Source organism: Glandiceps talaboti, chromosome 5, assembly GCF_964340395.1.
Source record: "Glandiceps talaboti chromosome 5, keGlaTala1.1, whole genome shotgun sequence".
Lineage (NCBI taxonomy): Eukaryota > Metazoa > Hemichordata > Enteropneusta > Spengelidae > Glandiceps > Glandiceps talaboti.
In genome coordinates, this window is record NC_135553.1 from 5,083,847 (window position 1) to 5,099,734 (window position 15,888).

The 15,888-nt window shown below is 36.6% G+C and overlaps 1 protein-coding gene across 1 annotated transcript; it reads left to right on the top strand.

Moving 5' to 3' along the window:
* The first annotated feature begins 11 nt into the window (after nucleotides 1–11).
* LOC144435692 (UPF0764 protein C16orf89 homolog) lies at nucleotides 12–15,365 on the top strand. Its single transcript, XM_078124300.1, has 8 exons — nucleotides 12–296; nucleotides 8,387–8,548; nucleotides 9,053–9,203; nucleotides 9,665–9,782; nucleotides 10,625–10,787; nucleotides 12,464–12,589; nucleotides 13,216–13,272; nucleotides 13,800–15,365. The coding sequence occupies exons 1-8, from the start codon at nucleotides 95–97 to the stop codon at nucleotides 13,880–13,882; spliced, it is 1,062 nt and encodes a 353-aa protein (XP_077980426.1). The 5' UTR covers nucleotides 12–94; the 3' UTR covers nucleotides 13,883–15,365.
* The last annotated feature ends 523 nt before the right edge of the window (nucleotides 15,366–15,888 follow it).

Sequence of the window (15,888 nt, forward strand, 5' to 3'; positions counted from 1 at the left end):
GGGCAGGAGAACATCGTAACGAGTATATGTGGACCACGCCAGTGACTGAACAACTTGTGAAGGATCCCGAGGTGTATGATAAAACTTCAACAGGATGCCGCCGACGTTCTCGTTGTGTGTTATAGTTTTGATGGTCGTTCTTGCTGTTACAGGCTCTACCGATCTGGCTACTGATGAAGAGTACGACGATTATCTAGTTCAAGTTTTAGACGCTTTAGACAAAGCTGTTAGTTATCTCGGCAACGAATATACTGAAGTTAATGCCGATGTTGTCCTTGGTGTACGAATGGCTGAAGGTAAGAGAGAAATTAAATTTCTATTTTTGTACCACATTCATGTAAAAACTGTTTCATTATTATTTTATGGTATTTGCTTTCCATCGAGTTATAAGATATCGTCGTATTTAACTGATATTTCATATCGAATTATAGTACTTATCTAAACAACCAGCATATGTTTACATGTACATAAATTTTACATTAAATCTCGTCTTTCAACCCTTCTAGCGCCTTTGAATTTTGAAATAGTTTTTTGTGTTCTTTGATGAGATGTGATGTTTCGTCACAGCTTTACTAATCTGTGTCTTCTACGACACCTATTCATCAGTCGCTAATATTGAAAAGCTGATATGATATTAAAGGCAGATTACCGTGAGTTTGACAAATATTATACATTATTGAGTACTCGAACTGATTAGTTTATTTGTGACGAAGACTTGCCTGCTTGACATAAATACATACATGCCTGTTTTGCAAAAATACGTACGTAATATAGGACCACTCAGTCATGAAAAATGCAAGACACACAATTTCTTCTACTTTCCCGGGGGAAAATAAATGGCATCGTCTGTTAGAAAATATGCTTTACCGTTTACACTATCGTAATTATTGAAACATTGGCTTCATCAGATTATTTATCCTGAAACGTAAAATTCACCAGAAATTGTATTCTTCTATGGTCAGAGAAAGTGATATTGAGAAAATGATAGAAGCAGACAACTTTAGATTGATCTAGCGATGGGACCTTAGTAATTTTGAACATGAAAACGATCTAATTCACACACCGGCCATGAAGTTAAATTGAATGAGACATAAATATGAATGAAACCACATAACATTTACATGTATATGTTGCCTCATCAACATTTGACCTTTGACATGTTTCGTCACGTTTTGACAAGACCATGCTCAAAATAAAAAGAAGTACAAACAATATTAATTTTACAGCCACAGAACATGAATGTAATGATTTGTATTGTGACACTCAAATCTTCCCACAAAATATTGCATGGACGACAAGGCACGATTACATATGTAATATCAATTGGAGTGTTTTTATGTGATACATTTTTGAATCAATAAAATATAAATTGCAAATAACTTTTAGCAAAATATAGCTAATATAACTACAGGGTATGGCACAGAGGGAAAATGAAACAAAGAAATCATCACTTTTTCTCAGGCGATGTCGAGCTTTTGATCACCTCATGGTTCTCAATACAATATTTTATTTATGTAACAATACTTCTGACTAAAAGGTGAACCGACCGTGACACGCTTTGAAAACACGCGTCTGGAATAAAAATTTCCATTTCCAAAAGTTTTGTTCAGTTTCACTCATGATCACTCGTGATAATAATATTTTTCCATGGACGATATCGTGATGATATACCCGTACCCTCGACATACTCCTTGACACAAATAAAACACACACAGAAAAACAGACACTTGCACACGCACACGCACACGCACACGCACACACACACACACACACACACACACACACACACACACACACACACACACACACACACACATTAAGACACATGCACATTAAGTCCGACCATAAAATTTTATAAACCATAATTATGCTCGAAATATCCAAATCAAGTACATGTTCCAGAATATATAATATACAAACACATTTACATAAACGATATTTTATGGTATTGACATTGGCACTACAAGGTCATCAACAAAGTCATCATATTCTATATCATGAATAGGGTAACTCTTCTATTGAGTTCTCGTCTGACGTCATTCTGAAAAGAACAGCTATCACAAGAATACAAATCATATTTGATGGTATATTTGCATTCCTAACGAAACCTGAGGACCAGAACATCGTGATTTCGTGTAATATAAACTCAAATCCCAGCATTGCGACTAAATGGGCGTCAGTAATAAACCACTGTAATTGGATACGTGGAAATCATCTAACGCAATCAATCATAATTAAGTCAACCAGATTAAAAATTAAACAGATAGTAGGTTTTACAAACACGTACTTTCCAAACTCAACTAATTATTCATGATTATTAGCTCCCTACAGACTTCGTCAACATATGTTTCATTTAATAAAAATATCATTCCGTTCTGGGTGCAATTATTCATATACTTATTATTATGAAATATGAGCTATCGGTGGAGATATATAAGCATCAAAAAAGGCCTGGAAAATGTAAAATCCATATCACGATTAAGAATTGATGATTGAAACATGGCTAAATTCTCACGCAGTTATTAACTATATGACGTTTTTTTTATATGAGAGCTTACTTGCAAGTGTCTGTCTGTCTGTCTGTCTGTCTGTCTGTCTGTCTGTCTGTCTGTCTGTCTGTCTGTCTGTCTGTCTGTCGGTCTGTCTGTTTGTTTGTTTGACTGATTGTCTGTCTGTCTGTCTGTCTGTCTGTCTGTCTGTCTGTCTGTCTGTCTGTCTGTCTGTCTGTCTGTCTGTCTGTTTGTTTGACTGATTGTCTGTCTGTCTGTCTGTGTGTCTGCCTGTCTGTGTCTATCTGTCTGTCTGTCTGTCTGTCTGTCTGTCTGTGTATGTATGTATGTATGTACGTACGTACGTACGTACGTACGTACCTATGTATGTATGTATGTATGTATGTATGTATGTATGTATGTATGTATGCATGTATGTATGTATGTATGTATGTATGTATGTATGTATGTATGTATGTATGTATGTATGTTTAACTCCCACTTATAGACTCTTTGGGAGTTTCCTTCGCGTCCAAACTTTGAGAAATGTACATACATCAATTTTTAAAAGTACATATGGACAGACTGCGTGAAATGAGACCACACAGGCACGTATTAAATTGAACGCACATGTGATGTGTTGTCAGATCACGATGTCGCTGTCAGGCATGTAAGACGCATGGTGTTTTCAGTGTCATCATTCAAACGGACAAAGAAGCCATAATGTCAAGAGAGCAATAATTCTAAACCGTACCAACGAGAACGAGGTTAAACAACCGTGCAATATACATACTAAATAGCGATATATCATGTACATATTTGAAATTAACAAATGTGTCAACTTCTGATCGTTGCACTCAAACGAATGTATTTCAAAGCTGATTAGCGTAAGATTTGTTCGGATTCAAAGAGGCTTTTCGTTTTCGTCACCGATATGTGGTTAATTTCCCTGTAGTGTCTAACGGGATTATGTCAGATCTGAGTCAGGATGATGAGAAGGCGAAGCATTTTCATTAATCATACCTTGGTTTATATCTGTATTGAGAGTGAAGAAAAATAGGCCATCACTTTGCAATATATCCCAGGTAAAAATAAAAATGGTCAGATGAGGCAACATAAGATTCGATCTATGAAATGTGAAGGATGGTGGTTGTTTATTCTTTGATGTTATTACCTCAGATCACTATATGTTGTCCGAGATGTTCTCAGCTCCTTAAAGTAGCCATATGGATGAGAATATATATATTTATCTTAGATTTTTAATAAAAGAACTTTCTTATGTTTTCTAATTTGAAAAAAAAACAGTGTGAAACAATGTAGACCAAGCATATGGCAAGCCGTTCAGGCCAAAAGTATTATTTTATCTTAGCTATAGAATTTTATATTTTTCGTAGTTACAAACTAATTTTAACTGTTACGCGTTCGTAACTCATCAATTGGAAAATAAAATGTTTATTATTGTACGTACAGGAAGTGATTTGTATACAAATATTTTACAATTTTTTTTAATTTCTGGAATAATTGAGTTACAAACCCGGACTTGGTCGATGTTGCGTCATGTGATTGTTATGAATGTTTAATATTATATATCAATCATTTTATTTCATTTTAGTGTTCATCTTGTTATCTCAGTTTGGAATTGCTACTAATGAATGAATGATGACTAATGGAGGCAAAGTGCCGTCATTATATGCAGTGGATTTATTATAAGCTTAAAAATGACCAGAAAGTTGGAAGAGTTTCATAAGATTTGACATTTTTTATGAAATTCCATGTGATTTATTGAGTTTTGACTGCTTTCCTAGTTTTGTACAGATGGCGGCTTTTAATTTAAGTGAATCCCTTGATGAAAGAAAAACAAACATCCTGTTTGATGGAGTGAAACCATTAGTAAGATTTCTATCAGAAAACTGTCAGTCTGGTAGCCGCCCGTTCCTGTTAGATGTTTATCGCACTTTTGAACTTCAGGTTCGCAAAATGTTTCGGTTAACAATGTATACATCAATCAACGAGCGATTCTAAATATAGCAGCAAGTCATTTATAAAAACTATTAAAACGTAAAAATCAGTTAAATGTTTCAACTATAAGCTCTAAAATTCCTCTTGTTGGTGGCTGCATTCTTAATCGTAACGGTTGTTTTTGAAGGCGGTATGTATCATAGTGACTGTTTGTCTGTTTGTTTGTTTGTTTGTCGGTCGGTCGGTCGATCTGTATGTTTGTGTCTCCCAGTCTACCACACAGTCGCTTATGGGTTAATATTCTATTCAAGGATGGTCTTAATACAAAATAATGGCGTTATTATGTATTTACGAATATTCAAAATATATCGTCACCTGTGTATGTGCAAACACTGGTGACGGCATTTTTCTGAATATTCGTAACTTTGGTCTACCAGACTGTCTGTACATGTTCCAGTGTGTATATTCCTATAATAAAATGTTACAAGAAATGAGAAAAATCTTCACAATCTGACAAGACTGTCATGACTTTATGTTTAAATAAAAGATCACTACAAATAATTACCAGGCCAAAACTTCAACAATGTCAATTTTTTTCTGACGTCATAACTTTAGGATACGTCATAGCGTATGATTTACTACTGTCAGTGGTCATCTGTGTATAGTATTATCAATACATGGACCGTTGAGGGTGTACAGGGAATATAGTGTAATACATGTAATCCGTAATATTAGAATCAATGACATAGTGAATACACAGTTTAACCTCTAAACAATACATTTACTATGTCAATCTTTAGATCTAATTTCGACGATTTCGAGTGACCCATGACCTTGTCACTGAAGCATCAATCATAAACAGGACGTGACGTAGACATGTACAACACTTGAAGGTGATTTGTATCAGACCACAGACCCTCCACCAACACCGTGGGTGGAGAGTCTATGCTCAGACCACTAGCTAAACAGTTAGTGGTCCGAGTTTGTATGTGGTCTTGGATTGTCGACTTATCACTGAACATTTGGCGAGTGGGGTTTATTCTTCGTCTTCTAGCTAAGAAAAGTACTTCTCATTTGTACGATTCCGTTTGTAGTATTTCTTTAGATATTCGTGTTCTTCTGCCATGAAATGTGATACTCTTTTGACTGGATGGATGGATAGATGGATGGATGTGTGGATGTGTGCGTGCGCGCTTACTTTGAGCGACCAACCTGACCAAATGCTCAACTGCTTTTCGTTATCTAGCATTTTCCCACCAAATTCGGTCGACAGACTTTTTTTCTCTTTCGTATTTTTTTTTGGCAACTCTCAATTCTCAGATTTTAGATTAGATTAACATATAAGAGTCTTCACTTGAATTTTTTGGTAAAAAAAAATCGAGTTTAGACCTATACTACAAACGGTGACTGTGACTTGAAAAGAATGAAAACAGTCATCATACTTCTCTAATATGAACCGTGCACTGTCATTAGTTAAAATTACCAACATTTAAGAAATAGCAAAATTGACAGTAGAAAAATGGATGAATTATGAATCTAAATACCTTAGGCACTGCCATCCTTCGGGTAAACAAGTGTCGAAAGGTGGCACAGATGGTCCAAACACTCGGCTAATCATTATAGATGACCGTCGCATAGAAACAATTTTTCATATATATTGTGGATGGAGACAGGAAAGCTTGACTTTCATCACTCACGTCGGTGCATTATCTTATTGATAAGTAGCCGTTGATGGGTCCCTCGACTACCCAACGGACCCATCGATCTCTTAATCTATGTAACGTAAAGAAAGTTAATTTTTTCTTTTATGGACGGTTTGTCATTTGTAATAATTTGCCGAAGACAGTATGGATGTTTCATATTTATTATGCCCAACGTTTAAGATCATCTAAGTTCATACGCCGATGGGGGTTTGGTGTTGTTGACGGTGTGATAAAATATTAAAGGTAGAAGAAAACGACTTTGATTTCTGTACAAGAGTGTATGGCTGAAGTCGATGGGATGACATTAATCAAAATAATAGCACATCGAACTGAATAGATGGTCGATACTAGATATCAGTCATGTTTTGATTGACGTGGTTAATGTACAATTATGTTGGGTTTTCTTGCATTCTGTTTCAAAATTATTGTACTTTGAATCATAAATCTAAATTTCCTAGACTCAGTGACATTTAGAATGTACAAAAACGTGCTACTGACAAAATTGTGGTATTTTCTCCCGAGTTCCAATTCAGTTGTAAACATTACTCTCCTTGATTTACAGCTAAAACAGGCAGCGTTCCCCAGAAGAGATATACTATGTAACATATACATGTGCGATAAAATCAATCATTTTGCATTTAGGTTGTTGTTTAAATTGATAGATAACAACATTTTTATTAACACGGTATGGTTTTATTGATGTAAGTTTTACAAACCTGAATGGAAGTAAACAAACCTCTCTCTTCAATCACAATCCTACTGTGTTCAGCAGTAAAAGTGATCTTATCCAGCAAGTAAAACAACAATCTCAACCAACCAAGTGATCATGCAGCTTTGATTATTAAATATATATGTTACATTACAGTCTTCTGGCGAACATTCCCTGTTTTAGCTGTATTTAGTTCAACGACGTATTCAACATTTAGTGTACATAGTCCGTTGCGTTTAGTGGGTTTCCTTGTGATTTATACATATGAAAATTTGAAGAAATATCAATGGGTTTTTAGAGCAATTTTGACCACGATACCTTAACTTGCAACAAAAAGCACAATTCCAAGATCCTGATGCACGAAATATCATTTATTCCAAGATGAAAAATGTATTCACTTATTATCAGAAGTGAAATAAATAGACATGTTCTGTAAGAAATTTATAAACAATGCCTCATACTACAACTTCTCAATCGTGTACTGTAACCATGACAACTCGTTGCAACTGTTTGACCTCGCAATTCACTTGAATAAACAGGCCTGGGTTAATATTTTGACGTAAGTGTGAGATATTCATGAAATGTATAATACGTCTTCACTGAAAATGGTTTAGAAAAACTAAATTTCAAAACTCTCACGTAGAAATCTATGTTATTTGTATTCGGCCACTGTACGCTAATCTGATGAGACACCTGCATCACATAGTGTTTCGCTGAGACTTAACAAAGTCAGATTGTCAATACCTTTTGTAATAGGACCGATTGATTTAATTCGACCCGGATAAAGTCAATTTAGTGTGATCACATTCAATTTCACACTTCATTACTTATGCTCGATTGAACTTGTAGAAACTGTTTGATTTTATCAATGATGTGAACAGAACTGCGCATGCGTCGTTGAAGAGACTGACTTATACTAGGAGATACAATACGTTTTATACACCGGTGTGTTATGCACACACCGTCCCTTTAGACGTTTCTGTCGTCCATCATTGCTATACATGATGATGGTGACAACGATGGCGATGATGATGACGATGATGATGATGATGATGATGATGATGATGATGATGATGATGATGATGATGATGATGATGATGATGATGATTGCTTAGGTTATTTAGTACCGAAGGGCGCCGTCTTTATTTATTGAGTACCACCCCCTCCCCTCAGCCTCGCTTGAGAAATTTGAGTATTCCCTTGTAGTTTTGGGTTTCTTTGAGTGCCCCCACCCCCTCAGATTCCCCCAATCCCCCGGGCGTAAATAATGACGGCTTCCTAATGACACGTCAGTTGATAAGAATTGTTTAAATATTTTTATGGAGCTTGTGACAAGGGCAATTTAATACCATGGTAATGGGTTGAAAATTCGCCATCTTTTACTGATCACAATCTGTATCCGAAACATCCGAAAGCAATTGAATTCATTGATGATTTAAACTAGAATATCAACAGTTTACTTGGATGTGACGTCACCACTTCATTATCAAATTGTATTGATATAGTCTCTCTTCTCATCATTACAGGACAGTTGAAAGTGCTGCTGGACCGAATGGTCAATTTTGAACTGCTACCACCAGTCGACAGAGACACATTGCAACGAATCCAAGCCAGCTATGACAAACTGACGTTCCTTGGCGATGTGACCACTCCACAGCTGCTAAAGTCAGACCCTGACCAATTAATGCGTACGATTAAATCGTTTCTCATATATTCAATACAAATTTAACTTCTTCACGAATATTGCATTTAGTAGTAATTTGACAGGGTATTCATTTAGACTCGTAAACTTTGGTTTAATTTACAACTTTTATTTTGATTTATCACTTGTATTACTGGTAATGATTGAAATCTCTGACCACTTTAGTGACAGCAATCGAATAAAGCATCACTCAAACTCGATCGAGATCCTCTTTGAGGCAAGAGAGACTGTCATCCCGCGAGATCGGGAAGAAATATTCTCGGACTCAATAGATTTAATGTATGACGTCACACTAATGTTTTAATTGACGTCACAAATTATACGCCGAAAACTACCATACAACTTCGACCTCCATTTTGCCTGATGTACTCTATATTTTAGAATGGCATTAGTGCCATATTCAGTTTTTCTCAATCTGTAAATTTACAGTAATTGGTTCTGTTAAGAGGATTTAATGTTGACACCAATAGTGTAACTCTTTCATGTATAGATCTTGGTAAGATGCTACGTAGGGGATTCTGGGACATATACGCACCAACCAGGAAAGTTGATGAAAATCTCGCTATGGATCACATCGTCAGTGGTGAGTTCCTGAACGAGGATGCAACGGACGACTGCATCGAAGAACTCTTAGGAACGAGGTTGGCATATAACATATGAGTCTTTATTTATGATTTGAGTTTGAGTTTGAGTTTAAGTTTGATTTCAAATTGAGAGAGAGAGAAAGAGAGAGAGAGAGAGAGAGAGAGAGAGAGAGAGAGAGAGAGAGAGAGAGAGAGAGAGAGAGAGAGAGAGAGAGAGAGAGAGAGAGAGAGAGAGAGAGAGAGAGAGAGAGAGAGAGCGAGCACCGTTTAACTGAAATAAATGCACACTCCACCCCTAGCTTGTCCGTAGGGAACGTGCGTTGCTGATGACCTAAAATTATAAGGTTAAAGAAAAATATTTACAGTAAAAAAATTGCATTTTCAAATACATGTACCAACATTTTTTTACGAAAAGTATTTCTTCTACTTTGTGTAAGGGTTATCTTAATCTGAACCATGCCAATAATGATAATGTTTTAACAATGAAAACCTTTTGCTGTCATTGGTTTTCTTCCTAGTGATGACAGCATCAAACCATGTGATGTATCCGATACATGTGTCAAACTTATGACGACTCCAGGATTTCGTCTGTATACATTATCACACCAAGTGTTATACTTGGAAATTGCCCAACAGGTAAGTTTTCAAATGGAAACATTTGTTTTTGAATATTATTTCTCTTCAAAATGTCGTCTTTGATTAGTGCGCTATGTAAATATAATATTGTTAATACCAATATGTCATGGAAACAAGACTTACGTCGCCTCATTGTCATAAACCACTATTCTCTTGACGGAAACGATACTCATCGATCGTTACACCGTGCATCACGTGATCAGCAGAAAACGTTGCTCTAATTTGCGATAATACGTCGCTTTAGAATGTTGACCAAAATGATATTTTCTTCTGATAGTCACATATCACTTGAACGTGTTAATAAAACTCCGTAAATTATACATCCCGTAATATCCAAAGTCAGGTGCAGTCAACGATCGAGTCGATTTTCTGAAATATTTTGAATAAGCGAAACAAACGTTAATAGACTACTATGTTGACAGTTTTGGGTTTTATTACCTATTATAAAAGATTAAAGGGGAAAGCGAGAGCTGTTCGTATGTGACCTAGCCACCCACTGCAACATTCCACAAAATGCCCTACCGCTGGATCCACATGTCCACTGCTCGCTACCAAAATATCTTTGTTCGTACGATTATCTTTCTCTCTCTCTCCTCATATTGGAATACTACCCTCTATCCATCCGTACTGAATTGGTGTATTGTCATACCTTTTACCCTCCCCATGTCCACACAGTCTGCTACAATATTACTTTTGTCGACTGAAACAACAAAATCCCCCGCATCCCACTGAAAAATCGTATATAGCTTCGTTGGCTGCACCTGATTACGTCACCCGTTTAAAGTGTTCATATACTACAGTTACAAGATAACACTGTTTTAATTGTTTTTGACTTTTAATAGGCGGGTTGTGCAGACGAAATTGAACGGCGTTTGCAGGAAAACGGTGTCCTTGTTGACCCCAACTTAATGATGGAAACTTTCTGTACAAATATGTTGAACGAAGCTATCGAATTTGCTAATGCTGGCTATCCCAGTAAAGGACAGGACTTGTTCATGGAACAAGGCAAGTGAAAACGGTTTGATTTAAACCTTCCGAGTACAGATTCATACCACATTCCAAATATGAACAAGTGTAAATGGATCATCAATAAGTCATCGATATCGTCGACTTTTGAAAGTTGACTCTTCAAACCATGTGATTTTTTAAAATTTGATTTGTGAGATAAACCATTTGACCTTGGGAGGAAGAGACAAGTCGATAGGTTTGAATTTACGACAGATTCAAACATCCTCTCATAATAGTTTACAGAAGTTATGCTTAGAGTGGGGATGGTATTAAATCTTATTTCAAAAACTGAGTCACCAGTAACACGTAAAATTAAAAACTATGCAGGCATTTTTGTGGCAAGGGTAGATGCCGTCTCGACCCCGAGAACCGTGAGTACTGACATAGGCCAAAAACATGGATAAATCGAAACCAACGTTAACAAGAGAGAAATGGATCAAAGAAAATGGTCACCCACAGAAGACGTTTTTATCTAACTTTGCTGTGCGTTATCTTATTCAGTATTCAGCATTGTCACGCTTTTTCTTCTCTCTTGCCCACATTTTGCAGTCTTGTTTCTTGTTTTATCTGCCTTATATCCCATTTGCTTTTGTAAACAATTGAATTTGTTAGTATAAAAAAGGACCGTTTTCATAAGAGCCTGTTCATATTCATCGTCGTAAAAGCACCTGACCCTTTTGCGGCGCACAATATAAAAACACTTCCCAATAGACGTTTTCGGAAGAGCAGAAAAAACACTCTATCTCAAAAACGTATTCGTGAGCAGAAACCTTGAACTCAGCGGTTAACCTTATTTCACTAGATATTTGTAAAACACACGGTCAGCAAAAGGAGCCCCATGAAAAGATTTAAGAACGCTTAATATTCGCCACATCCCCCATGAGAGAAAACTGTCAAGCTTAAAAAGACAGTTAATAACATTTCGATCTATTACATAGTGTTGATAGACAAGATCGACCGTCTGTAAATCTACTACGTTCTCGTTACAGCAAATTCTCTTAACTTCACATTTCCTCGGGGAAGCGTTGTTCATGGCGACACAGTTATCTAATTTGGCGCAAATTAAATGTGTTTCATGATTATAATACAAACCAAAATGTCTTTGAAACATAACCATTTCCCCATTGATTTAATCGGTAACAGATATAATAAGACGATAAGAAAACTGTCTTAGTGAAATATGTCATACCTCTAGGCTATTTTAACTTCCATTAAAACTATAGCAAGGTAAACGGCTATGTAACATATAGGTAATAGTCTTTGGAAGGACTCTTGTGTCGATATGAACTAAGACAACAGGGAACAGAGAGTATGCGGGGTGAACTTTATTTTTCTCTTGTTTTCTTTCTCTTTATTGACTAAATAATTTTGAAAAAATAACTTAAGTCTTCATTTTTTCGACTTTCATAAATATTCACTGAATAGTGACGCGCCTTCTAAACTCACGTAAGACATCTAATTGTATCAGTAACAGTAATGGTACTTCTGTATATCAGTACTATTAGTCAGTATTCCTTTTGTCTCTGAGGGTTATCGCATGTAATGTAATGTTGATTAAATTATATTACATTCAATCTAAAACTTCGAATACTTGCCAATGTGCTAAACCCAATTCATCGAATCTATACAAGATTCACTTCAGTAGTTAATTAATGATACTTCATCTCATACAGGGCTTCTATGTGGTTTGGACGGTTACCGCGAATTCTTTCGCTCGGAATGGTTGCAATCGATTCTAACTTGGCAAGATCCGACTGGCTGCTTCAAAAGTGACTCTATGTCTGCTTTCGCCCATAAAGGTGAGGTACTGTGTTTCGTCTATGGTGAAGATTATACTTCTTCTCCTCGAAATGCCCACAGAAGGAGGAGGAGGAGGAGGAGGAGGAGAGAGAGAGAGAGAGAGAGAGAGAGAGAGAGAGAGAGAGAGAGAGAGAGAGAGAGAGAGAGAGAGAGAGAGATGAGGGAGGGAGAGACAGACAAACAGACAGACAGACAGACAGACAGACAGACAGACAGACAGACAGACAGACATAGGGATATATAGATAGACAGACAGTGACAGTGACAGTGACAGTGACAGTGACAGTGACAGTGACAGAGACATAGAGAGAGAAGGGGAGGAGAGACAGACTGACATACAGAGACAGAAACAAAGAAGGAGGAGGGAAGGAGGGAGAGAGAGATGGGGAGGGAGAGACATACATACATACATACACGCACATACATACATACATACATACATACATACATACATACATACATACATACATACATACATACATACATACATACATACATACAGAGACAGAGGGAGGAGGGAAGGAGGAGGCATACAGACATGACAATATAGGATGTATAATCTTTGTGGAATGAATCAATTGTCTCATTTTTTGTTTGCTTAATCACTATATTCTAGAGGAAGAAGATAATACAAGTACACCACAGCAGGAGTCGGTGAAACGACGAGAAAAAATCCTCGACGGTAAGAAATGGTGAAATTTAGGGGGAGGGGGAGAAAATACACACAATAGGAAAGTTCATGGTGCTACAGTGCATACCCGACATTATGTTTAGTTGTACTCTTTATTTACTCTTTGATTTATGTATACCTAATTCACTTTACAGATGTAAACTGGCACCAGTCCCTTTGGAGATTTTTGAAGTCTCAGTGTCACAATCATCAAATGTTTTGAGTTTATTGTTGACTTTGAGTTTTTAGGGCTAGTATTTTGACTGTCCTCATTTTTGTTTGTTCTCCAAGTTACGGTTACAAAGAGTCTCCCAGGGCAGTTCAACAGTTTGTCACTCGCTCAGGTTATCATTTCACACAAAAGAACGCAGCGATGTGTGTTTGTATGTGTGTGCACGTGTATTTGAAACAGAACTGAGAAAAAGTCGCTGACTATATGTACGGTTAGATTTACAAATATTATAATACTGAGACACTTTTGCATGTACGTGTATTTCTTTGCAATCATTATTCATTCATATATCTTCATTCATTCATAGATGGTTGTTCCTCCCATAAGACGTCAGTGGCAGTGGGTATACTCAGTGGTTACGTACGGTATATACTTGAGGCGATGATTTGAGTGTAGAGACAGCTTGGTAGAATACGACTTGGTAGAATAAGATTCTTAACTGCGGTGGAATAACACAATACAACTGATCATGGAACAATACTGGACTCAATATGATTGGGGATCACCTTGCACTACGAATTATACTATTAACAATGCAAAAATGGTGTATAAAAATTAAATTGTTAGCAGCTTCATATATATTCTTGATCATTTACCTTATTATGCACATAACTATGACGAATGTAAGTTTAGTATTAGTCAACATTTGAGATTCAGTGGTGAAATTTGATTGTTGATAAAGTATTTATCCAGTGCTTAAAAATTAAATGAGCAACTGTTTCAGATTATTTGAAGGTAAGCAAGGTGACACAGTGCTAGCTCGGAGACGTGGTTTTGTTTGGACTTGGCGATGCTGTTCGTTAGCCGATAAGGCCTGTTCGCCAATTTGCAGACAGCATTGTGAATCCCGAAAACTAACTTAAAGTCTCTGACGAACAATATTGTCAAGCCTGTAAAGCATTTCGCGCCAAGTTTCTGGACTATAGATTGGCGCACGTATTTTACAGTACATATGTTCGATCCACACACCTCTACGTACACCCAAAAAGTAGAGTTTGGATACAATGAGTCAATGAGGTACGGTTCAACCTATATTAGACGAAATGTCAATGTCAAAGTGAGACTAAGAGACAAACACTTGTCACAAGTTGATTTACACGTATTCACTATTTTGAGTAACACATGTCACTTTTACATTTACACTTGAACTAACTTTACAAGATGTATGATTCACATCAAATTGAACGGAACTCAATGTCTCTTTTCTCATCTCACAATCATTATCTCCTTTATTTACCAAATACCTCCTTAGTGATAAATCATGTATTAGAAAGTGATTCGTTAATCAACCTCAAGGATAAATTAACACCCACGGCATTATTTACAATTAATTCAGATAAATGATAGTTTGAGAAGTACACACAGAAAATGTCGGCGCCGGTCGCCCACGTCAGCTGTCTATCTATTTTCATCACCGACTTTTAAATTAAGAACTTACTAACTAATTTACCGGACTTGATAGGGGTCGACACTCTACACGTGGAATGCATATGTTACATTTATTCTAATTCGACGTCAGGAATTCTTATATTTCGACAAACTTTGATAAAATACGCCCTCCGCATATTATTTTGGATTGCCTTTCGTTTTCAAAATCCTGTCCCCCATCCTCATTTGAAGCCTTACTTATTAAAGTTGCACTGACCTTGCAGAGAACGTGTACCTGTAGAATACTGATTAATACACGTCAGATTTGAAACATTCTTTGTTGTTTGATTCTATGGAGAGTGTTGTAATATAATAGAATATTGTGTGTATCATTAATAGTCACTGTGATTTTTCACATAATCATATTGTATTATACATCATATACTCATGGTTGTAAATATATGCAATTGGAATGCCTAAAACATATAAAGGAATATTAAGAGAATAAACAGACATGTTTTAAATTGATGACAAGCATATGTGCTTACATTGTGTGTATGCAGTGTGTGTGTGTGTGTGTGTGTGTGTGTGTGTGTGTGTGTGTGTATGTATGTATGTATGTATGTATGTATGTGTGTGTGTTTGTTTGTTTGTATGTATGTGTGTGTGTGTGTAGCTATTGCTAGAATATTTTGCATTTTGAAAGAATAGTTTTCGAATATGTACGAGCATAGGCTCCCTTACATATCTCTTTGTCTCTATCTATCTGTCTGTCTGTCTGTCTGTCTGTCTGTCTGTCTGTCTGTCTGTCTGTCTGTCTGTCTGTCTGTCTGTTTCCCCTCTCTCTGCCTCTGTCTCTCTCTGTCTCGACGTCTCTGTCTGTCTGTCTGTCTGTCTGTCTGTCTGTCTGTCTGTCTGTCTGTCTGTCTGTCTGTCTGTCTGTCTCTCTAGGATCTGATATCCAATCAGGAACAATATAACTTGAATATTCAGGGGTAATTAATGACGCTAGCGTTTGATTTTATGAT

Excerpts from the sequence above, each read along its gene's own strand:
- LOC144435692 (XM_078124300.1), top strand. The coding sequence starts at position 95 with ATGCCGCCGACGTTCTCGTTGTGTGTTATAGTTTTGATGGTCGTTCTT. Across the intron at positions 8,549-9,052 it reads AGACCCTGACCAATTAATGC|ATCTTGGTAAGATGCTACGT; the intron begins GTACGATTAAAT and ends TTTCATGTATAG. Across the intron at positions 12,590-13,215 it reads GTCTGCTTTCGCCCATAAAG|ATAATACAAGTACACCACAG; the intron begins GTGAGGTACTGT and ends TAGAGGAAGAAG.